The 23393-nt window shown below is 43.5% G+C and overlaps 1 protein-coding gene across 7 annotated transcripts in view; it reads right to left on the reverse strand.

Moving 5' to 3' along the window:
* Positions 1-3448: 3448 nt before the first annotated feature.
* RIPOR2 (RHO family interacting cell polarization regulator 2) overlaps positions 3449-23393 on the reverse strand; it is a 178133-nt gene continuing 158188 nt past the window's right edge. For 3 of the 7 annotated variants that reach the window (XM_032462595.1, XM_032462596.1, XM_032462597.1), the window contains exons 13-22: positions 22481-23158; positions 19293-19477; positions 16659-16869; positions 14341-14476; positions 12992-13153; positions 11874-12032; positions 10825-11027; positions 9888-9971; positions 6697-6787; positions 3449-5398 (exon numbers count right to left, since the gene is read on the reverse strand). In XM_032462595.1, the coding sequence (XP_032318486.1) occupies positions 5298-5398; positions 6697-6787; positions 9888-9971; positions 10825-11027; positions 11874-12032; positions 12992-13153; positions 14341-14476; positions 16659-16869; positions 19293-19477; positions 22481-23158 (2010 nt within the window). In that variant the 3' untranslated portion in view covers positions 3449-5297. Of the gene's footprint in view, positions 5399-6696; positions 6788-9887; positions 9972-10824; positions 11028-11873; positions 12033-12991; positions 13154-14340; positions 14477-16658; positions 16870-19292; positions 19478-19536; positions 20664-22480; positions 23159-23393 lie in introns of those variants that run through there. The other 4 variants (XM_014557186.2, XM_032462598.1, XM_006182206.3 and 1 more) reach the window with 3 other exon arrangements.

The following is a 23393-nucleotide window of genomic DNA, read 5'->3' on the forward strand; positions in this document are numbered from 1 at the left end:
CATTTGCAGCAACATGGATGGACCTAGACATTACCATAAAGTGAACTAAGTCAGACAGAGAAAGACAAATATCGTATGATAGAATTTATACATGGAATCTAAGATATGATACGAAGGAACTTATTTACAAAATAGAAACAGCTTCACAGACATAGAAAACAAACTTATGGTTACCAGAGGGGAAAGGGCAAGGGAGGGATAAATTGGGAGTTTGGGATTTGCAGACTAACTACTATATATAAAATAGATGAACAGCAAGGTCCTATTGTATACACAGGGAACTATATTCAATATCTTGTAATAAACCATAATGGAAAAGAATATGAAAAAGAATAGACATATACATATATGTATAAAACTGAATCACTTTGCTGTACACTAGAAACTAACACAACATTGTAAATCCACTGTATTTTAATTTTAGAGAAAAGAAACTGATGAGGCATGAGAACTAAATTAAACATGTAACCCATGGTTGGATCCTGTTTCCATATGCATGTATACACTATAAAGGCTATTAATGGGACAATGAGGGAAACATAGACCTGTATTATCCAATATGGTACCCACTAGCCACATGTGGCTATGGGGCACCTGAAATGTGACTAGTCTGAATTGTGATGTGATGTAAGTATAAATTACTGTATTTCAAAGATTTAGTATGAAAAAAAGAATGCAAAATATCTTGCTAATAATTTTTATATTGATTACAAGTTGAAATAATTTGGATATATTAGGTTAAGTAAAACATTTTATTAAAATTAACTTCCCCTGTTCTTTTTACTTTTTTTAACGTGGCTACTAGAAAATCCAAAACATCAAACATGGTCCCTTTTTAAGGCCTTTGTGGTTATTGCCTCTGCCTGGGATGCTCTTCCCAGAGATACACACATACCCAGATGACTCACCCCGTCGGTTCCCCAGATCATCCTCAAATATAAGTTTCTATTAGGCCTTCCCTGACCACCCTCCTTGAATCTTGAAGTTTTTGCCTATCACTTCCCCCACCCCCAACATGGGCAATTATTATTCCTTTTCTGTCATACTATCTCCTCTTTCAAGGATACGAGCCCTGTCAGGGCAGGGATTTTTATGTCCCTTTTTTTTTCTTCACTGCTGTTAACTCCATTGCCAAGAAGAGTCCCCAGCATATACATACATTAAAAAAGTAAGTATGCAATAGATACTTGTTGAGACGTTAAGAGAACTAGTTTTTAACAAATATCGTTCCCTACAAAAGGTGTACTTAGAATTTTCTCAAAAATAAAAAAATATTTGTTTTATAAGAGATACTGCCCCCAGGAAAATCTCAGGGACTCTTTTTACCCTCAAGGGGCTGCTCGTGGATACCATAACTCTGAAACGCCGCTCTAGGACACGCGGTTTGCAGAGATGCCGCTGATTCGGATCACAAGGCATCATCACAAAGTACGTAGAAGAGAGAACATAGAAGCTTATTTTCTAAACAGTGCAGGCTCTACGTTATGGGCACCAGCCGTTACTGCAGCAAGGACAACCACCCATGATGGAGTCAGTCCCTGGGCATCAGTGAGGCGTGCACGTAGTGCCTATCAAGATTTCTTCAATTAGAGTACCTCCTAACTATATTGTTTATGCAAGCTGGCATTGGGAAGACATAAAGTTAAGGCCTTTGGGTGATACAGAAATAAATGCATTGAGAGTGGCCAAGATTTGGGAGTAGGAAGACACTGAGCTCCATTCCTCACAAGCACATCTAAATTAAAACTATCTGCAGAACCACAATGGATGAAAAAGACACGAATCTACCAGAACAGATCTACAAGTAAAGACTCAACGAAGGAATCACAAGATGAGCAGGAGGGGCAGACTCGCAATGTAATCAAATCCCTTACCCCGCGGTGGGCGACCCACACGATGGAGAATAATTACCGAGGCCCTCCCACAGGGGTGACAGTTCTGGGCCCAACGTCAGGCTCCCCAGGCCGGGGTTCCGGCGTCAGGAAGACCAGCCCGCAGAACAGTCGGCTTTGCTGGCCAGCGGGGCCTCAGTGCTGGAGCCCCACAGGCTTAAAGGCGCACAGTGCACACAAACTCTCAGGCGCAGGGGGACCCAGGGCAAAGCAGTCATTTGACAGGAGCCTGGGCCAGACCTACCTGCGGGTCTTGGAGAGTCTCCCCGCGAGGCGGAGGGCGGCTGCGGCTTACCGGGGACACAGGCTCTGGTGGCGGCCATATTTGGGAGCCACAGGTGCTGCCACTGTGTGGGGTCCTCCCTCCTCCCACTGGCTCGTTAGCGCCAGACCAGCCCCCACCCAACAGCCAGTGCTGGGACGCCTCAGGCTAAATAACTAACTGAGCGGGGACTCAGCCCCACCCTTCAGCAGAACTGCCGCCTAAGGGCTAAAGAGCCCACAGCAGCCTCTGGGCTCGCCCCCGGGCACCGCCCCGCCCACCCGAGGGCCAGGACCCAGCTCGGCCCACCAGTGGACAGGCACGGGGCCTCCCGCCAGGAAGCCTGGAGAAGTCTGGAGACCAGCCTCACTCACGTCTGGGGAGACATAGGAAGCAAGAAAACTATGATCCTGCAACACAGGCCAGGCCCTACCCTGGGACCAGCTAGTCCCTGGCCCTGCCCACTACCAGGCCAATGCAACCTGCAGGACACCCCAGACCCCATACCCAACTGTATCAGGAACCGACCCCCACCCCGCCCCTCCCCCCCACCCCCCTCCCCGAATATCTGAAAGGAGCTCTGGGATCCCTGGGCCCTGCAGCCAGACTCCAGGAACCAGCTCTGCCTGCCAGTAGTCTAAAACCAATTCCAGGATCTGGCCTCACCTACCAATAAGAGGGCAACAGCCTCAATGTTTTTCGGGCCCTGACTCCGCCCACCAGTGAGCCAGCACTAGCCCAGGGGCTCCTTAAGATTCTACAACCAACCACGCTGTGACTGGGCCCTGCTAAACAGCGGTAAACAGCATCCAGCATCCACACAAGGCAACCAACCAGCCTAGGGCCCAACCAAGCCTACCATACTGCCCACAGAGTCAGCCCTTCCCAACAGGAGGGCCCACACAGCCCTCTTAGGGAGAATCCCTGAGCGTACAGCTTGAGTGACGAGAGCAGGGGTGCACTGCTGGGACACCTCGTACAGAGACCACTTCTCCAAGGTCGAGAAACGTAATTCACCTACAACATTCTTAAAAATACCAACAGCAACTTAGACAAAATGAGGCGGCAGAGGAATATGTTCGAGACGAAGGAACAAGATGAAACGCTGCTCTTTTTTCTGCAATTAGCTTTACAAAAATCTGAGAAGTAAATATTATTATCCTCATAGAAAGATGAAGGAATTTCAAGATAAGAATAAATTCAAGTTGAGAATGAGGTGTAGTGTGTTGTGTAAATACGAACTCAAGAAGGGCATGTGAAAAAATACACCAGACTCTGAACATGAGACTAGTAATTCAAAAATAATTTTTATTTTAACTTAGATGATTGAAAGAGTGATGAATACAAATGCCACAAAACTAAAAGCACCCCCTTCAACCAAAAAATAAAATGCAGAAGTGAATACAAAAGATATGGAATTAATTACTCATGCAATATTCAAAAAATAAAAAAAACCCCAAACAACAAAACAAACAACTCTGTTAACACTTGTGATTTGACTTTCTATAAAAAGAATTATTTCAGCCATTTAAGAGACTATAGTCTATACATACTAACTATAGACTGTACAATGTACCTTTAAAATGAAAGATATATGCATATATATAATATTTATAAATATACAAATATATGTACATTATAACTTCACAGTTGAAAGAACTTATTTGCCAGGAAGCCCAACAAACAATATTCACTTCAAAATGAAATAAGAGTTGTTTTTAAAGGTCTTGCTAAAATGCAAATATTTCAAATGACATCTAAATATATTTTATACAAACACATTCAGAGAATAGTTGATATTCCACAGTTTAAATTACACTCAAATGTATTATTTTGATAGCTTGGCATATCCCACCTTGTACACTCTTAAGAGGAAGAAAAGTTATTTAATGAGAGCTACTGAATGGACTGTACTTTATTTAAAGGACTTGCTACCCTGATATGGAAGCAGTAATGGAAGCTATTGTTTTAACTGTCTGGCCAAGGGAACTTATCTAGTGATTTATGGTTTCTCTGGGGCAGTAGCCATCATTCAGGGCATTCTTCTTCCCAACCTCATGTTAAGGACCACTTTTAATGACTCTCTGCTTTCAACCCATCAAGATTCCTCCAACTTCTATATTTTTCTACCTTAAGGAGCATCACAGCTTTCTGAAAACTTTTGATTTTGATTTGTCTTAGCAACAAAATGCCTCTACTGTGAAAGTGTCATTAAAAAATGGCTCTTGTTTAAACAAAAAAACCCTTAAGTTTTGAGTATCTTCTTTTGGGGGTGGGGGAGGTAATTAGGTATATTTATTTTTATTTCTTTATTTTTAACTGAGGTATGGGGATTGAAGAGCCACATGCTACACTTGGTTATATTTCTTATATTTTTCTTTCTTTCTTTTTTTTTTTTTTTAGGGGAGTTACCGGGGATTGAATCCAGGACCTCATGCATACTAAGCAAGCACTCTGCCACTGAGCCATACCCTCCCTGCCTTGAACATCTTGTTTTAGGTGAGTGCAGGTATAATCTTAATAAAGTGGTTCTTGGTCATCTACCCTTTTTTTTTTTTACCAGTAATGGAAACATGCCTTTGGAATTTTCAAGATGGACAAAACAAACAAAAGCAATAGTGGAAGCTTGAAAAAATGAAATTGAAAAAAATTAAACTCTTACAATGTGTCCCTTCACCAGGTTCTGCAGGCAAAATTTTGTTTGAAGAAATCCTTTTTTGTACTTTACATTTAAGGTAAAACCAGGTAGCTAAGGGGGCCACTCAACCTGGAGAACACGACAGAGGAAAAACTGCAAGGCGTATGATATTTATCAAATTATCACATGACTATTTCAAGCTTATAGAAGAGCTTCCAAAAAGGTACAACGATGGCTGTTTTAAAATTCCATACATACTAGATAAGACGGACTCTTTTACTAAGTGTCCTCAGACGCAGTCAACAACGTAATCTACTGAAATATACATAGCCCTGTTCTGTTGGCCAAAGGAGAAGTAGATAGGTGCTGTGAAACTGGACTTTGAATTCCTTCTGTAACATGTTAAATTTCCAGACAACTTCAACAGTTTCCAGCTAAATCAAAGCACCATCTTGGTTAACAGGGCCATTTATTAAGACAGCTGTTAGGCAGAGTTAACTGGCAACTAAAAGGCCGTGGCAACTTCACTTGCGTGACGACCTCCAACTTTAACACAGTCTCGAGGAAATTTGTCCAACTGTTCATAGGCCAGCCGCCCATCTTCTCCTGGATACAGAAATCAAAAATGAGTATCAGTTTGAACCTAACTTTTTCATTCCTCGTTCAGAATAAGTTAATACCAGGTATTTAGGTATATGTTGCTATATTTTGCTAATGTTAACTTCAGGTAGGGAAAAGCCATCTTTGGTTCTTCTTACTCATGTTGTTTTCTAGGTAGTGTTTAGAATAACCAAGAACTTTTGAGCTAATGCTAGAGACTAAGAGAACACTAAGGGACAAAAAAAGTTCTAACTGATACTATCCTGGGCACATTTTTAGGGAATTAAATAATTTCTGTGCCTAAAATAAGCCGTAAGGAATATTCGTTTTATCCTTTAAACAAACATACGTTGGCTAAGGTTTCTGTGCACTGAATGATATATTCAATGGCAGAATTGAGCCTTATTCAGTTGGTAACTGTAAGAAAGGACACCAAATAATGAGTCTGGTTGTCAGGGTGATTACAAATGCCGTGAGATTCTCTCTCACATTATTAAGCTGCTAGAGTCAAACTAGGGTGGCAGCTTTTTTCCAACTTGTATTATCGACCAGATTATATTTGAGGACTTTCAGGAGTATAGCTTTTACACTTTAAGAGTGCACTGTAGTAGTAAACTGATTCATAACAAGTATTTATATTTTGTATACAGAGTTTAAAAAAAAGGCTCTCTCCACCCTCCCAACTCTAAAGAAAATAAATAAATAAAAGTATGAAACCTGCTAGGCATGAACCTTTACAGTGTGAAGTGAAGGAGAAAGGTTATTTAATATTCCAGAATAAAATAAATACTTCACTTCTTTTCTTTGGTGTCAGGGCTCAGGTGGGCATAGGCCCGCAGGGCAATCAGAGGTTAACCTGAGAGTCTGGGGGAGGCTGTGGGATGTGGGGGATTAAGGCCTTTCCTGGGGGATGAATCCTTGCAACCTCAGCCAACTCCAATCAGCAATCCAACCTGGACTCCTGACTACTACACCTCTGCTTTATAGTTCAGTGTTTCTGTTTTTGATTCCAAATAGTGCACAGAGTGAATTACCCAGCTAGAAAGGCTCCAGAGAGTAACCTTCCCCCTCAACATCCAGACAGAAGAAGGAGCTGGGGTGAGATGGAGAATGATTATTTCCTCATACTGTGTGTGTGTGTGTGTGTGTGTGTGTGTGAGCAGATGGCCTACAGGTGGGAAATTGCCAAAACAGGGCACATGAAACTTCTCCTTACCAATCTGTTTGAGAGTGTCAGAAGTAAACACTCATGTAAAAACAAAAACAAAAACAACAACAACAACAACAACAAAACAACAACTCACCAAGAGACAAGAGGGTTTCTGAGGCCACATTCCTGATTTCTTCAGTATCAGACTGACACAACGTCACTAGCATTTTAATGCTTTCAGTAGCCTACAAGGAGAAAGTAGTTAAAACAGAGTTCTGACACTTATGTGTGGGATTACATGAGCCTTATCATTTCATAGCTGATGGGGACTTTAGAAACCATCTTACCCCAGAGTTCCCAAACCTAGCTGAGTGTCAAGATCACTTAGGGAGCTCCTGTAAAAGTACAGATTCCTGGGTACCACTCTAGATGCACTGCATTAGACTTTCCTAGGTTGGAGCCCAGGATTTGTACTTGCAGGAGCTCTGGTGATCGGCGAAGTTCCTCATTTCACAGAGGACGCCAGGCCTGGAAAAGTGCAGTGACCCGCCTACTTTTCCAGAATAGAATCCACTTGCCTAGTTCTTTCTATTGTATCTCACTCCTTCCAAAAATAGCTCTAATTTAAGAATTCCTAATTTTAGCTTCTAGAGTAAAACAGAGCAGGACAATAAGGTTCGAGGATAGGAATTCTTCTATTTGTATTCCACAAACATTTACTGAGCATTCTGTGAACCAGGCAGTTCATAGAGCCTGGGAGACTCAGTAATGAATATGACACAGTCGTGGCCCCTAAGAGTTTACAGTCTGGTGAGAAGACAGATTGTGAAACAAATGAAATAATTCTTACAATAATTGAGGCTGAGTCAAGGAATGCTAGGGCAGAACACGCCTGAGAAATGCAGCCTGGTCTGATCAGGGAAGTCTTCCTGGAGAAAGTGATATCTTAGAGGAGTTAGTCAAATTTGGGCACTTTGTGGTAGGGGTTGTGTGTGTGTGTAGATATGTGTGTGTAGTGTTTGGGGGGGCAGAGAAGGAAATAATTCTAGGTCAGGGGAATAACTTGGTACAGGGCCCAAATTGAGGGGGGCCTTAGAAGCCACATGACAGGTTTTGGACATCATTCTAAGATCATGGAAAGCCATGTAAGGGTTTCAAGGAGAATTTGTATTTTATTACGAGCTTTCTGAATGCAGTGGAGAGGATGGACCACAAGGAGGCAGTGAGACTGCTGGGAAGGTGGCTGGAATCCAGGTGAGCAGAATGGGGATAAAGAGGGAACAAATTCCCGCTACTAAGGTTGTGGGGTCCACGGGATGAGGAGGCTGGTTGGATGTGGAGGATGAAGGCAAGGACCAGGTCACCGATGGCTCCTGGGAGCTACTGGGAGATGGATGTACAATCCACCAAGATACGGGAGAATAGAGGTGGGGGTGAGAGAGGTGAGGGTGAGAGAGGTGGAGTGAGAAGTGACTTCCTGGGGGAGGTAACTAATAGCAAGCTGGATCCCAGATAGGAAGGGAAGGCCTGCACTGGAAATATTGGGAGTTATTAGCATATAGATAACAAGGAAAACCGCACAAGTCACTGTTTACCCAGGGAAGACATGCAGAGGGGGAAGGGGCCCCGCAGAGTGCCTCTAGGAACACCAACAGGAAGGGCAGGTAGAAGGAAGAGAGCCTGCCACCAAATCAAATGTTCTTTCTGAGCTTGTGAAGAGTCGATAGTGGGTAACAAATTATGGTTTTCTTTCCTGGGAGGAAATTAGGCTTCCGAAGTGGCAGTGGCACTGCCGAGTACCAGAAGACGGCAAACAGCAGTGAGTAGCATGGATAGACTCTGGGTTATTTTAGCCCAATGAGATAGATGGGGGACCTAAAATTGAGAAAGCCACTGGATATGAGGACCTTGACCTCTCCGGCTTGCTTCCAGTTTGATAATAGAAAAGATAAATGTGGGATGTCTACTTGCTAACATTAATTTGAAACAATTTTCTTCCCTACAGTCGATTGGTTTGGGTGGGTGAAATCATAAGTCTGCACTGTTTTTTGCCTGGCATGGAGCCCCTTTTAAAGGAGCTGGGGGGCTGGGAATGGTTTAGAAAGAGATATTTTATTTAGCATCAAGGATCCTGCCTATCCCCCAGGAAAAAAGGGTAAAAGGGAGTAACTGGTGCTCTCAGACTTGGGATATGCTGGAGTTTAAAACTAGCCTTTACTATAACCTTCACAGCATGTAAATCCACAAAAACTGAAATAGACTACTGTATTATTTTTAAAAAAAGTTTTTTTGGTGTGGGTGGGGAGGTAATTAGGATTATTTATTTATGTATTTAATGGCGGTCCTGGGGATTGAACCCAGGACCTTGTACATGCTAAGCACACACTCTACCACTGAGCTATACCCTCCCTCCTGGACCACTGTATCCTTATGTCTTAATTTACATTAACTCTAAGTCACAGCCATCATCACTGATCTGTCAGTGTACATCAGGAGAGCACCCAAATACACAGCAACCACCGTGGGCTTTTTTTGGTCACCTAAAGGTAATTTTTTGACTAAGTCACAAGGAAGGCAAATTTTCCCAGAGCTATTTTTCTTCATAGGTCATTAACTTTTTCATTTGAGGTATTAATCCCTTTCTTCATGTCCCATCAGGCCTCCCGGTCCCTGCCCTCTTGTCCCGTGCACCCATCCAAGATTTTAGCAAATCTTAAGGTATGGCCTTTTCATTCTTTTCTCAAGAATCATTAGTCTTATATTTACTGCTTAAGGTCGGTCACATGTTAAATCTTGACTATAGAAAGGCAAACACTTTAATTTTGGTAATTCTCGGCCCCCCTTTTTTTTTTTTTCATTTACACCTCCCTCTGACACGGTTAAGATTGATGAGCTGCTTAGGAACTTAGGAAAAAAGAGTTCATGGGGAAGGATCTGGGAATTTATTGGCATTCTGGATTTTGGTACCTTCTGGCCAATTTGATTTGGCCCTGCTATTTTTTGGTACACAAGAAAAATGAGTGAAATCATTGTGTCATTTCTCTTTTGGGATAAGAGATAATTCCTCAGTAGTGACTCAGAGGCAAACTGATTCCTGAGGGCTATTGAAAAACTGAATTGTTTTCTGCAGTGTGTATTGTCTTTAACAAAACAAAGCCACATTTGGTGACTATTTAAAGACAAAAAGGACTCCCAAACTAATATACAGTGTCAAGGAGAGGAGAAATGCTGCTAGAGCAAGTACTTTTGAATATGGAAAGAAAGCTCTTCTAGGTACTTGGCTTGGCCTCAAAGCCCAAGTCAGATCAAAGCTGACCTGCCAGGGGCTCTGAGGCTGGGCCTTACCTTCAGGCTTTTCAGGGCCAAGCAAGCTGCCTTCTGGAGCTGGAGGTTAGTCTTTGTCAGTGCTTCACAGTAATAGAGCAAGGCCTGAAAGAGAGGGAAGGACACGGCAAAGGCATTTTGATTTGTTTGGAGCTTTAGACGTAGATATCATTTTTACTCCCTGAGATAAACTACAGATAAAACGAGACATTTTGCACAACCTTCAGAGCCAAAAAAAAAAAAAAAAAAAAAAAAAAAAATCTATTAAAATTCATGTTGATTAAAAGAGCTGTTCCTTTTTTTTTTTTTTTTAACAATTTTTTTTTTTATTGAGTTATAGTCATTTTACAATGTTGTGTCAAAGAGCTGTTTCTTTATTCAATTCATTGATGCCTTCTATTCCATCAGGTCATGGACTCTGGGGAATATAAAGTTGGAAGATACAATGTAATGATTCCAGCTTTCAAGATGGCCCTCGGGTCACCTAGAAATTCTGTTTAGAAGGAACCACACAGAAGAAAGGCATTCTTTACATAAGAAAGCTCCAAGATGCTAAGTCACAGGGTAAAAAAAAAATCACCTTCTGGAGGGCTAGGGCAGGTTTCATGAAAATGATGTTTGAACTGGATGGGAAAGGATGGGTTAGAGACACTGGGGGAGAAAAGGGCCTCCAGCAGAACGGAAGAAAGAAGGAGGCAGGAAGTTCCAGGAAGAAGGTGGTGCTGAGTTTCACTCTGTGCAAAAATCTCTACATAAAATAAACTCTCTTATTTTTATCAATCTAATTACTTCGTAAATAGTTCATGTTTCTTAGATTCCTCTCTTTTCCAGGGTCCCTGTCTTGTCAAGGTCTTGATTTTGTGCCTGGATCACTATCATGGCATTTCTGCTTCCAGGGACCTAAGGATTGGCGGGGGGTCCCTCCTTCAAGTGTGTGTTCCATCATTTCATGCCTTACCTTTTCCCTGAAATGCTCGTTTCTGGAGGCTGCTGCCAAGTAAAGCATCACAGCCTCACTAACTTCACTGTCATCGCCGGTTAAGAGCAGAGCCAGAGTCCTGAGGATCTCCTGCTGGGCTGGGAGGCTGCTGGGCGTGAGGTCGCTCATGGCCTGGAGCAATTTTTCATCTCTTAGTGACTGCAGAGTCTGAAGCATGGAAACTGGAGAGTAGACAACAGAGTTCACCTTCTGACAGTAAAGTAACATTCTCATTAAAAATATGTCAGACTCAAGGATACACATGATAACAGACCCAAGGATATATGAAAAATTAGCACATGAGAAAGGCAATGTTTCCAATTAATGAGAAAAGGACAGATTATCCAAATAACTATATGAATGCAAAGGATGAATACAATGAGAAAAAAGTGAAGGTGGATCACTAGCTCAGAATGGCTCCTAAAATAACTTACAGCTGAATTAAATAGTCAAATGGAAAAATAATAGTGTAGAAAACACCAGTAAGCACTTTCTCCAGTGGTGCTGGTAGAAGCAAACTCCACTGCCCCTCTGTCTTCACCTGCCTGGCAAAACCCTGACCCTGACCCTGAGTGACCCCCAACTTGGCCGTCTGTCTGCACTCAGGCAACTGGACCCCAATGGAAAGTGCAGTTGGTCAGAGTATGAAGACAATATGATAAAAAAGAGGATTTAGAGTCCCATTTGGACAGATTGACCATGTTCCATGTACTCTAATCCCTAACTTACAAATGGCAAACACATTAATGAAGGAGAGAAACTACAGTGGAGTCCTAAATCATTTACCAGCTTCCTGTTAATGGTACACCCCTGCTGGATGACTGAGATGCGCTTAGCAAATCCTTGGTTCACTGCCAAGGGGCTTACTAATGTTAAAAGTCCAGAAATTATTTCAAAGGCAAATCTCAGCCCAGCTGTTGATTTGGGTAAAAAAAAAGTTACCATCACTAAAAACCATGACCAAAAAGACCAGAGATCATCACTCCACACTGAGCCCCCACAAAGGGTGACCAAGGAATGTGTCCCACCTTGCTTGGCCAGCTGGTTCAAGTAACTCTCGAGGTCACTCACACCGTGGCTGGTAAAGTAGCCGTAATATTGGAAAACAGTGATGACTTCGGAGGAGAGGCTGGAGGTAAGCAGGGGCTCGGCCCGGTCCAGGATTTGGGACACCAGGGTTCGAAACACTATTTAGAAGGGGAAGATATGAAGCGGCTTTTAAGAAACATGGTCAGTCATTCATTCATTCACTCATTCATCTCTCTGTCTGATGGAGAGAAGTCTATAACATGGGCCAATCTTCTGTGTATGGCCAGGTGATTTTTGCATATTTATACACCTGTGTCACTGTCATTTGGATCAAGATACAGAGCACTGCTGGGACCCCATAAGGTTTTCTTGTGCCCCTTCCCAGTCTGTAGCCACTCACCTGCTCCCACCACAGGTAACTAATAATCGAACTTCCATTGATAAATTAGCTTTGTTTGTTCTTTGTTCTTGAACTTGATATAAATGGAATTATATACTATGTGCTTTTTCTATCTAGCTCCTTTTACTCACCAAAATATCTGTGAGACTCAACCAAATCATTGCTTGCAGCAGTAATTTATTCTCTTTAAAAACTGCCGCGTAAGACCCTATTGTATGACTGTATTACAACTTATCCATTCTCTTGTTGGTGGGCATTTGAGTTATTTCCAATGTTTGGCTCCCGTGAATAAAGCTGCTGTGAACCTTCTCATACATGTCCTTTCTTTTTAAATGAGCCTAAGCACGCATGTCTCTTGGTATATTTAGGAGTGGAATTGCTGGATCAGAGGGGAGGAATCTACAGAAACTGCCAACCAGTTTTTTCAAAGTGGTTGTACCCTTTGACACTCCGTATGGGTGACATTTGAATGAAAAAAGTATCCATCCCCAAAAAGCAATACAGACACATAGTGCTTTTAAAGCCACCGCTGATGTTCTGGATGAAAACATGTGGAGTGTCGTTCTTTGCTTAGATTTTACTGAGCAGATGATGTTGTCTCTGGAGAGCAAGCCTCTGGTTCAGGGCTGGCTCCGGGGCCAGGGCGGCGGGGACCCCACCCGCGCTCACCCGCAAACCCGACAACAGCAAGCTTTCCCCACTCCTGCTGCCCTGTACCTGGGTCGGCCAGTCCTGGATAGTCCCTGTTGACGGTTCTGGCAAAGTTGGCTTCAAGCTGCTTAATCACTCTGTCTGCTGAGCTGTGGTAGACCCCAACAGGGCTGCAGCACTTGGTCCAGAATGACAGCAGAGACAGCTTTTTGTGAAATTCTGGAATGGCTGGAAAAGAAGAGCAGGTGGGGGTGGGGCAGGCATCGCCAGGGGCTTTTTTTTTTTTTTTTTTTTTTTTAAAGATTGTGGTTTTTAATCAGAACTACAGGACTCTGATCCTATAGCTGGCAGGTGGTGGTCCCAAGGGCAAAGAAGGTGAGATGAGGAACTCATCCAGCCCTGAGCAGTAAAGAAAATGCAGCAACAGCTCAGCTGTTTGCTTTCAGTGATAGAAACCTGCAGGTCTGCCCTGGGGAGAAGGTCTAATCATCTCATTTCCTAGAATTTAACAGCCAAAAAAACCAGGATTGGAGACTCAAACCTCAGGAGATTTTTCTGAAGGGGACGGAGCAGAGCGGTGGGTGATGAGGGAGCTTTTCACCCCGCCTGGGTGGCTCTCAGACAGAAATGACAAGGTCAGCATCTCACTCTCGGGGCTGTGTGCATAAAGAGGGGCAGGGCTGCTGGGGGCAAGCGCAGGAGCCAGAACATCCTGCCCCTTTTCCTGCCTCTCAGACACCTGCCAAGGTCACCTGCTCCTGGGAGGACCAGAAGCAGGAGGCAGAAATGCTTACAAAGAACCTAATAGGAGCTTTAACCATAATGGGAGATAACCCAGGGGATCCTAGTTTTCCACTATTTCTACTGACTCTCTGATGTAAAAAAAGACAAAAATTCTTGTCTTTAGGAAAGAGCCCTGTAGCCAGACCACACAAATTCAAAAGCATCTTTCCTGTGTCAAGTTCTCCACCTAAAACTCTGATCCAGAGACTCTTGGGGCCTTTGACTTCTTGCATTTCTACCTTTTCCCAGGAGGGTTTGGGAGCATTTGACATCGCTATGGGAGTTGTCTCAGCCAGCAACATGGGGCAAGAACAATCCTGCTCACCTGTCCCCTAAATGGAACCACACCAGCACAAAAAAATCTGTGTAACTCTGCCTGGGAGGTGGATGCTGGTTCTGTGTATACACTGGAGGTGGAGGCCCCTCTAGGAAATAAATAGGTGTCTGCAGGTTTGACTCCAAAGGCTGGAGTGGGGCGTTAAGGAGACCACGCTAGCGTGGAGACACTCCTCTAGCTACAGCCGAAGAACGCGTTTCTGCTCTCCCAACAAAGCAATGAGGAAATGCAGGCCGAGGAGTGAGTTGGTGATGTCGCCTTCCACAAGAACGGCCGTGAACATGCAGGTGCTCACCTTCAATGACAGAACTGATGTTTCCTATGTTCTCATCACTGACAGCAGACAGTTTCTCCATCACTTGGATTTGCCTTGAAAGCTTCTCTAAGAGGTTTCTTGCCACAAATGGGGTTTTGCTTGAGAGAACAATTTGCTGATAAAACAAACAAAACCACGGTGTCAATGATCTTGTTGTCAACAGAGCCTTCCCGACCCAACCTCATCCTTCTGAATGAAAGCGGGGATGTTAAATAAACTCAGACAGGGTTTTTCTGTTCTAGTTTGTTAATGTTCCTCATTCCAGGCCGCTTTCAACATTGGATGCGATCAGACACGTTTTTGTTGCTCTAAACTTTTCATGCTCGTGTAAATTCTGGAATTTTCCCAGTAGAAGAGCTGTAAGGGTATTATAAAGTTGCTTTTCTTGTATGTACTGTGAATCTATAAATCCTCCCTGAAACTTAACCAAAGCATACTTAGGCTGCCCATTGGTGTGTAAGCAGAAAAAAAGATTTATTTTATAAGTGTAGCAATTTTTCACAGCATGGACTTATTTCCTTCTTTTCAAGCTGACAATTAAGAGCATGTTGTAGAACAATCGTGGTTATAATCCAAGCCATCTCATTATAGTTAAGCAGTGCTTGTTACGTACCAGGCCCTGGTCTGAGCCACAAATAGGTATTAGCTCATGTTATTTTGTACAACAACCCAATGAGGTAGGTACTTAAGGCACAGAGAGGTTAAGCAACCTGCCCAAGGGCACATAAATAACAAATGATTTCACTTGTGTGCAAGGCACAAAAATGAGGGAGGGCCTGAGAGAGGAAAGAATAGAAGTCAGTTGCTGCCTGAAAATTCTAGTCTTTTCTAAGTCTCTCAGAGATCTGTCTCAGTTACTTGGTAGGCATGGCTGCAGGACACAGACCTGTACTACCATCCTGGGTGGGCAAGGAGTATAGCTCAGTGGTAGAGTATGTGCTTAGCATGCACAAGGTCCTGGGTTCAATCCCCAGTACCTACACAGGGAAAAAAAAAAATTCACTAAGCTGGTCATGTATATAGTCTAAAGCATTTGGACTCTAAAAGCAAATAGAATTTTTCAGATTCAAAAGTCTAGTGCAGCAATTATGTGCTTTTACTCACACGCCTTTCATGTAAGTAAATACAGAAGAAAAGATCTGCTTTATTTTAAATGTAATTAAATTATAGCTATTATGATTCTTATGGAATGTCCATTTTTATCTCTTTGCAGCCATACACCAAATGAAAAAATAAACTCACTGACTGAGGAGTGGGTGTGAGAGGACTTAGAAATCAAGTTCCTAGCCCTTACTCCTTTATTCTACATCTTTATATCCACTTCTTTTCTTTTTTTAAAATCAATTATTTAATGGAGATACTAGGGCTTGAACCCAGAACCTTGTGCATGCTAAGCACATGTTCTACCACTGAGCTATGCCCACCCCAAGGTTAGAGGAGGCAGGTAGCCAGATATGAGCAGAGAAAGGGGGACACAGGCCAAATGGCAGAAATTGGGCAAAAGAAGGAGGGACACGGGCCAAATGCAGGAAACCATACATCAAGTGAACAACAGGGGTCCTTGGGTAGACAGAGAAAAGCAGAAACCTCTGGACTGATAAGAAATCACACATTTTGGGGTGTCAAAGGTCCCGGAGGCCCACAAAGAAAAGTGGGAAAATGCAGGAATCTCCAGTGTCCAAATGTAACCTTTTGCGCACTATGCTTTCATTGTAATAATACTAGCCTTGCAGATTAGAAATATCCATCGTACACAGTCGCATGACACTTCTGATCCAGGCTAAATAAGGACAAAAATCCCTCCTCCCCTTGGGAGGGTGGAGCTGGGGTGAAAATCAGGGAATATGACCCCCAAGCCCTTCCCTCCCCAATGAATATTCCATCATTCATTTCTGCACCCTATGTAACGAACTTGTCAAAGAAACTCAGCGCAGCTGCTCACCTGAGCCTGCCCGCTCTCCACTTCAGAGCGTACTATCTATTCCTTAATAAATTCTCACTTTTTTAATCTCTGTGTCTTGTCTCTGAATTCCTTCTTCGATGAGACAAGAACCTAATCACCGGCAACACCACCCACTACCTTTTAAGGTCTAGAGATCTAAGTTTTAAGACAGAAAATCCAGCCTTGAGGGAGGAAGACCATGCCTTGCAGAATTTTTGAGTTGAGTCAAATCAAAGCTGGATGGTTTTCTTAGTCCTGAGTTCTATTTTCCTGGGAAAACTCAAAAAAGGAAGCACATATTCTTGATGCATCGACAACTCGGGCTCTAAAAACCAAATGCAGCCCCCAGTCCTACCTGGACGAGTTGGGTGCAGTACTGGAGGTGCCTGACGATGGTGAGGTCCAGGCTCTCGTTCCCCGAGGTCAGCGGGAGAGGGCTTCCTGCCACGCTGGTCCCCACTCCCGTGTCCTCAGTCAGCGCCTCACTGAGATGCCCGCGGGCTTCTGGGTGTACTGATCTGTAACTGTCGAAGCGGGAAGGCGAGCGGAACGTTAGCTGTTTCTTTCTGTGTGGAAACCACAGGTCAACTCAACATGGCTCACATAAGGCCCCCAACAGCACCCACTAAAAAGTCTTGTGCTTGCCTGCTTTGAAAAATTGAGATCCCTTTAAAAAACTACTTCCTAATATCGCCCGGTCACCAATTTGCCTAATATTAATACGACCCTGCAGACAGATTGCTTCCAGAGTTCTCTGCTTCTCAAGCACACAATGAACCATCTGCAAAGTCAGTCGTCTCACCAAGAAGTCTTTTGAAACGTGCCCTCATTTTGTTGCACTTTCCTGCTCTGTTGAAGGGGTGATTTGCCAAATTTTCTGGGATTAAACTGTCCTCTGTATTTGTGGTTTCCCAAGAGTAATACCATTAAGAAATAATCAGTCAAGGCTTTTTCCTGGCCTTGGATCAATGACTACTTGAAGAAAAGGAGAAAGGAAAGCTGCGAGGAAGAGACAGAATGTCCTACTTGCCACAAAAGCTAAAAGGGGCGTTTGAATCTTTAGCGGGGTTGCTTAGTTCTGCCTCACGTGCTTTGTTTAAACCCCACTGTTGAACTATCTAAAGCTGTATTTTTTTTTTCGAGAAATCGATTTTATTATTTTTTCCATTTTAAATTATTTGTAGGGGAGGAATAATTAGGTTTATTTATTTTAATGGAGGTACTGGGGATTGAACCCAGGACCTCATGCATGCTAAGCACTCACTCTATCACTGAGCTGTGCCCACCGCCTAAAGTTGTACCTTGACAGGCACGTACATTTAAAAATAAATCGGTTGCATTTATTGTCTAATTTTATTCTTAAAATGAATCTGTGCAGGAGGGAGATGGGGAGGGAATGGTCTTATTTCAGATACGAAAGAAACGACCAGCAGAGATGTTAACCAGAGCCCTGGTTCACACAGCTAGGTCGCGACAGGGCTATTTGGCTTCTAGTTTTACGTTCCCTGGTCTCCATAATTTAAAAAGATCACGCATCCGAGTTCAGACGCATTGAATGCTCTACTCTGATTCACATTTGCCTCCCAGGGGAAAACATTCAGCTTGTTTCTTGGTAGTCAACACATATGTAAAACAACACGCACACACAATTTCCACAATTTTCCCTAATACCTCTGATGACATACAGTAACATTAGATCAAATGTTCTGTAAAATATACAAAGTCTATGGTGTTTTCATTCTTAGAATGCTTCTTGTAGCAAGAAGAAAGAAAGTTTAGCCTGACTTTGACATATCATGTCATAGCTTAAGCTAACAAATATACAGGAAGCTGTTTGGTTTTAGAAGCATTTCACAAATTCAGTCAAGTTAGAGAAACCTCAGTGTAGAATGTAGAAGGATAAGTTAAACATTACACTTGTTCAATCAATTTCCTTTGCTACGCGCCCAGTTTGCTTGAAGGCTAAATTCTACTTCTCACGTTTTTCTTTTCCTGGTTTCATCTTGGCAGAAGAAACCCTCCAGGAACAACAAAACTCCAAAATGTTACCACCACCCACAGAGAGGTTTGGGAAGGTTGAACTGCCATAGCTTGTTGTCGCTCGAAAATCTGTGTATATGTTAAAATAAAGATGGGTGGAAATCTACCCTTTCCTCTGGGAAAGTGTGTATTTTTTTTTTTTTTTTTTGCAGCAATTGATGGAGCTGAGTATTGTCCCACGGTGTTTACAGAATGGACCCGAGGCTCTAGCTCTAAACATGTGATTTGGTACAAGAAGGCCCAACGGAGAAAAGGGCAGTATTTCACCTTTCTCCTCCTCTCCCATTGCCCTGCTCCATCCTCACCCTAGAGAAGGCCACACCTCCACTTGGTGGCCTGCAGATCCTGTGGCACTTAGAACCATTAATCATCCTTTCCTACATTCTAAGGGAAACACGTGCCTGGGGGCTTAAACCTGGCTTCCATATGGGCCCTGCTGAGCTTAAGCTATTACAAAGACCCAATGGCTAAAGGGAACGGAGAGATAAGGGGTGGGAAAAGCAAAGCATGACAAAATGAAATTAGAAATAAGATTTGAATCAAGGAGATCCAGGTCCAAACTAATCACTCAGTAAGAGTTCCCCAGAAACACAATATGCCGAGTTAATCTGGAATGAATTACCTTGGGGACAAGTTGGAGACACTGAACTCTACAAGGTGTATGTGTACACACATGTACAAATGTACATACACACACACATACACACCCAAAAAAAAATCTCCCCTTCATTTACAAGGAAGGAAGGCAATTTATTTTCCCTTAAACACCACAAAAGAGGGGAACAATATTTCAAAGTTGTACTCGACAACAGAAAGGAACTGGAAGCCAGCTCAGGTCGGGGGTTTTGTCTTCCTGGAGATGTGTATCAGGTCCTGTCTGGCAGCAGCAGAGAACTGTTGTACCAGCTATGAGAGCAGAAATAGAGACGGACGCTCACTTCAGACTTACCTATTTTTCTCAGTCTCAGTGTCTGAAAATACTGAGTCAGGACCTCCTCCAACATTACAAACCTCATCACAATCCTCCTCCTCCTCGTCAAAATCAGAGGTGTTCAGGAAATCAAAGCTTTCTAAAGCACTTTCAACTGTAAGACTTAAACTGGAAGACCTGCTTCGGCTGACTGCTGGCTTGCACTGCAAAGGTAGAAGGGACCAAGGAAAGTATCAACATATTCGGAAGGAGAAACCCAACACAAGACACCCAACGGCAGATGCGACACTTTCTTTTTGTTCAAGCTTTTATTTTTTGTTGTTGTTGGCATTAAAAAAATTCACTGAAAATCTTCATAATAAAAAGAAGTACAACCATGGATAAAATGACACAATATCTAAGATTTGTTCCAAAATAATCCAGAGGGAAGTAAGCAGGTAGAAGGTTAGACAAAACAAGGTTGGCCTTGGGTTGAGCATCGTGGAAGCTGGGCACATTGGGATCCATTATCTGATTCTTTCGACTTCTGTTGGCAATTTTTATAATAAAAAAGGTAAAAAAAAAAATTACGATCAGAAATCCTTGGGAAACAGAATGGCTATTTTCTCTGCCTAGTGCTCAACCCTAAATAAAATTCATCTGGCAGACAAATCTTAATAGTCACTGAGTCAATGCCAAATACAAACCAATTTCTAATTCCATGTGGCAGCATCTTCAGTGTCCTGAGACAGAGGTGAGCTATCTAAGGCACCTGTTCTAAAGGACTGACAAAACAAATCCCAGAAACAGAAACTTCTTGAATCTACCTAATCCACCCTCCCTACGTAAGTAGACCTAAACATTAACTTTACATTCACAGCACAGAATTCTTCTTTGAGCATTGAGAGAAAGTAAATGGCATGCGCAGGACACAAAGCGGTCATGCTTCCTCTATAGCTCTGTCTTTGAAGGAACAAGTTCCATCACTTCCCTGATCAGGCCCTGTAATTATGGGACCAAACTCACTCTATGGTCTGGAGAATTCTATATTGCTGGACATTAAACAGAAACATTACAAACAGAATAATGCCAGTTGCTAGGGACACAGAGATGGAGAGATGTACTTCCAAAATAGTCAAGAGGATGCTGTGGGGGGTTGAATGGGACAAATTCTGCAGGTAAGAAGAACTAAATGTCCTCCATCCAGTTGGATGGCACTCCCTGCTGACTTCTTAACATAAGGTCGGACAGGCCTTGCGGGGATCTGAGTCTCTGACACTTAAGATGGCACAAAAGCACACGGGCAACCGTCTTTCAGTCTTTTAAACCAGAGTTGTTTCATTCACCCTCAGTGATCTCCGTCCAGGAGGCAGCATCATTTAGTTTCTGATCCTCAAGATGTTTAGCATCCTAGGAATGTGAAGGAGGAAAAAAAGAGAAAGCTTTGTCCAGCTGATGCTTTAATTCTGGCTGGATACAAAGCCACTTGCCCCAGACCTAAACCCTAATACCCTTTTCAATCTCAGACAGAGAGGAGGAGCTGGTCCTGACTCAACCCACTTCTAGAGTCTTTGAGTCTTCTTTCCTAAGCTAATTAGCTGCAGAACCTGATCTTGCACAGTATGGATGTGTTTAGAAACTGATCATAACAAAGAAAGGGGCAGCTAAGGATTTCAGTAGCGGAATAGTTTTGGAACAAGAGCAGATTGAAATAATACTCTGGAAAGCAATCTGTAACCGCCAGGTTTTTATAAGACTAAGAGATGACTTGCTTAGTGCTTCTCGGTGGACCAAGCTACTGATCAGCACCCTATCCGTCTGGAAATGGGGGCTGCTGTCAGCACTGGCTTTCTTTGAGGCATGTGCTTTAGGGGGATCAATTGTGTCTTCGCCCTTTACATTTAACACCTTTCTGCCCACTAAGCAAAGCTGATCAACTGTGCAGACAAGAGCTTGTAGAAGGGATAAAAGATGTTTTTGCTGCAGTACTAGACTAGCAGCCTCTATGCATGAGCCCTGAGCTGACGCTTTTGAATTATGTGTTATAGGAAGCAGATTCAGCGTGCCCTTCCCTGCCGCTCAGAGGCTGTGCCTACAGCTGACTCAACCTGTCATGGGCATCAGAGGACGGGGAGAGTCAGAGCATGAACTATCATCCGCCCTGGGCATACGTCCCTTCCTGAGCTAGGTCAGCGTGCCCGAGACAGTCAGAAAAGCCTTGGGAGTGTAGTTCCAGAGGCCGCAGGGAAGGTCACGTTTTAAAACAGTCACACCAAGGGGTGCAACAGCCTTCTGTGAGTTGACTCTCAGCTGGCCTCTGGCACCACATTTTCAAGCCTATATTATAGAACAGGTCCCCGAAGAATTGCTCTTTCAAGAGTAAAGGATCCAAGTCCTCTTCTCCTTGGCACGATAAATCAGATTCCTTGGCAAAGCAAGGAATACGAGAAGTGGCTGTGGGAATCGGGACAAAAATTCCAGTTCTGTCTTCTTGTGTGGTGTTTTTAAAAATTTAATCTGTATGCCAAGTGGAGACACATACATTCTGGGGCAGTGATAATGATCTCATATCAAGACCTCCCACCTGAGAGGAATCACCCCTCTCACTCTCATCTTCCCATGTCTGTCCTGAGCTGTCTGATCAGGAACAGGACAGAGGGAGATATCTCTGGCAGTTGGGGATCTCTGACTTCTAGATGATTCACGGGTGATTAATCCGGGGTTCCGACTCACTGATTTGGGCCAATTGCAGAGAAGGGAATCTCCCAGGAGCTGGTGCCCTGCGGTAGGGGAGAGACAGACACCCCTGGCTCTCACATCCCGGCTGCCTAACTCTGACTTCAACCAGGGCAGGGCTTTCCTGCTTCCTTGCTACTCCGAGAGGGACCCTCTCCAGTCTCCACTCAATGAGATTATGATGATCAAAATGCCACCATTTCACATTTAGGATCTGAATGATTAATTGGGACTGAGGGAGTTTAGGCATTCTTTAGAGCAATTAATTTAACATCTAATCATTTTAGTTAAGTGGATCAGTGGTCAGGAAAGTAAAAATTAGTATGCGCTACTGTTAAAAATTAATGCCATTTACACGATGATTATCTATTGATCCTGGGATAGGACAGGGTTTTAAAAACAAAGAAAGAGAGGTAGGCTCTTTTAAATAGAATGATGGCTTCAGCTCCCTGCCTCGAAACCTAATCCAATGTCCCTGAAAAGGTACTTACTTTTAGAATATCATCCAAGTGCAGGACTTCTTGGTTCAGATCCTGAAACTCTTTATACTGCTCTTTATGTGGTTCTAATGCAAGGAAAAGCCCATTGAAGGCATCCTCTAAGCTTCCATCTAGGAAGGATCTACAGCCTTCGGACTCGCCACTGACAGAGCCCTCAGAGAGCAGCCTCTCCGCAGCCACTGGCACCTCTGCCGAGGTGAGCCTCTTAACCAGCTGTTTCGTGATGTTTCCTTCAAAAGTGTCCAATTCCACGGGCTTGAGCTCAGAGGCCTCATCGGACTCTTGCAGAAGGGCCTCGGCGACATCCTTCTCTAGAAACAGGCGCTCAGCCCTGGGGCCTGCGGAGGCTCGGCAGGCCTGCGGTTGTCCTGGTCCCTCTGTGTCTTCCTCCACCTGTGGCTTGGGCTCTGGACCATCTCCTGAGGAGTTTCTGGAAGAGGCTGAGGTGGAGTCATCCATGCCCCCGTTCTGGGAGGAAAGGCTGCCACAGTTCAGCTCAGCAGGGGTGATGGTAATTTCTGGATTTGCTGAGCCAACAGTGGGGACAGAGCCGGTGGGGTTGGGGGTCAGGGTGCAGTCCCCGTTGGGCAGGTCGCTGAAGCTGAGGGACAGTGGCATCTTCTCCTCAGTGGCCTTCCCATTTTCAAAGATGTCATCAGGTAGATTCGACTGCAGAGAAAAGGCAAATCATTATTATTTTAAATGCAAATGATGTGTTTGGCATGGTTCATTTCCAGATGAAATGCAAGGCAATTAAAATTAAAAACCAGACCTTTCATAATATTAACATTGTATTTATTGATTTGGGGGCGTGTGTGTGCGCGGGCATGTGTGGCAAAAGAAAACAAGCCTTTAAAAACTCCACTTCCGTTGTTGAATTGAGGTGAGAGTTCATCGTACTATT

This window comes from Camelus ferus, chromosome 20 (assembly GCF_009834535.1).
Source record: "Camelus ferus isolate YT-003-E chromosome 20, BCGSAC_Cfer_1.0, whole genome shotgun sequence".
Classification (NCBI taxonomy): Eukaryota; Metazoa; Chordata; class Mammalia; order Artiodactyla; family Camelidae; genus Camelus; species Camelus ferus.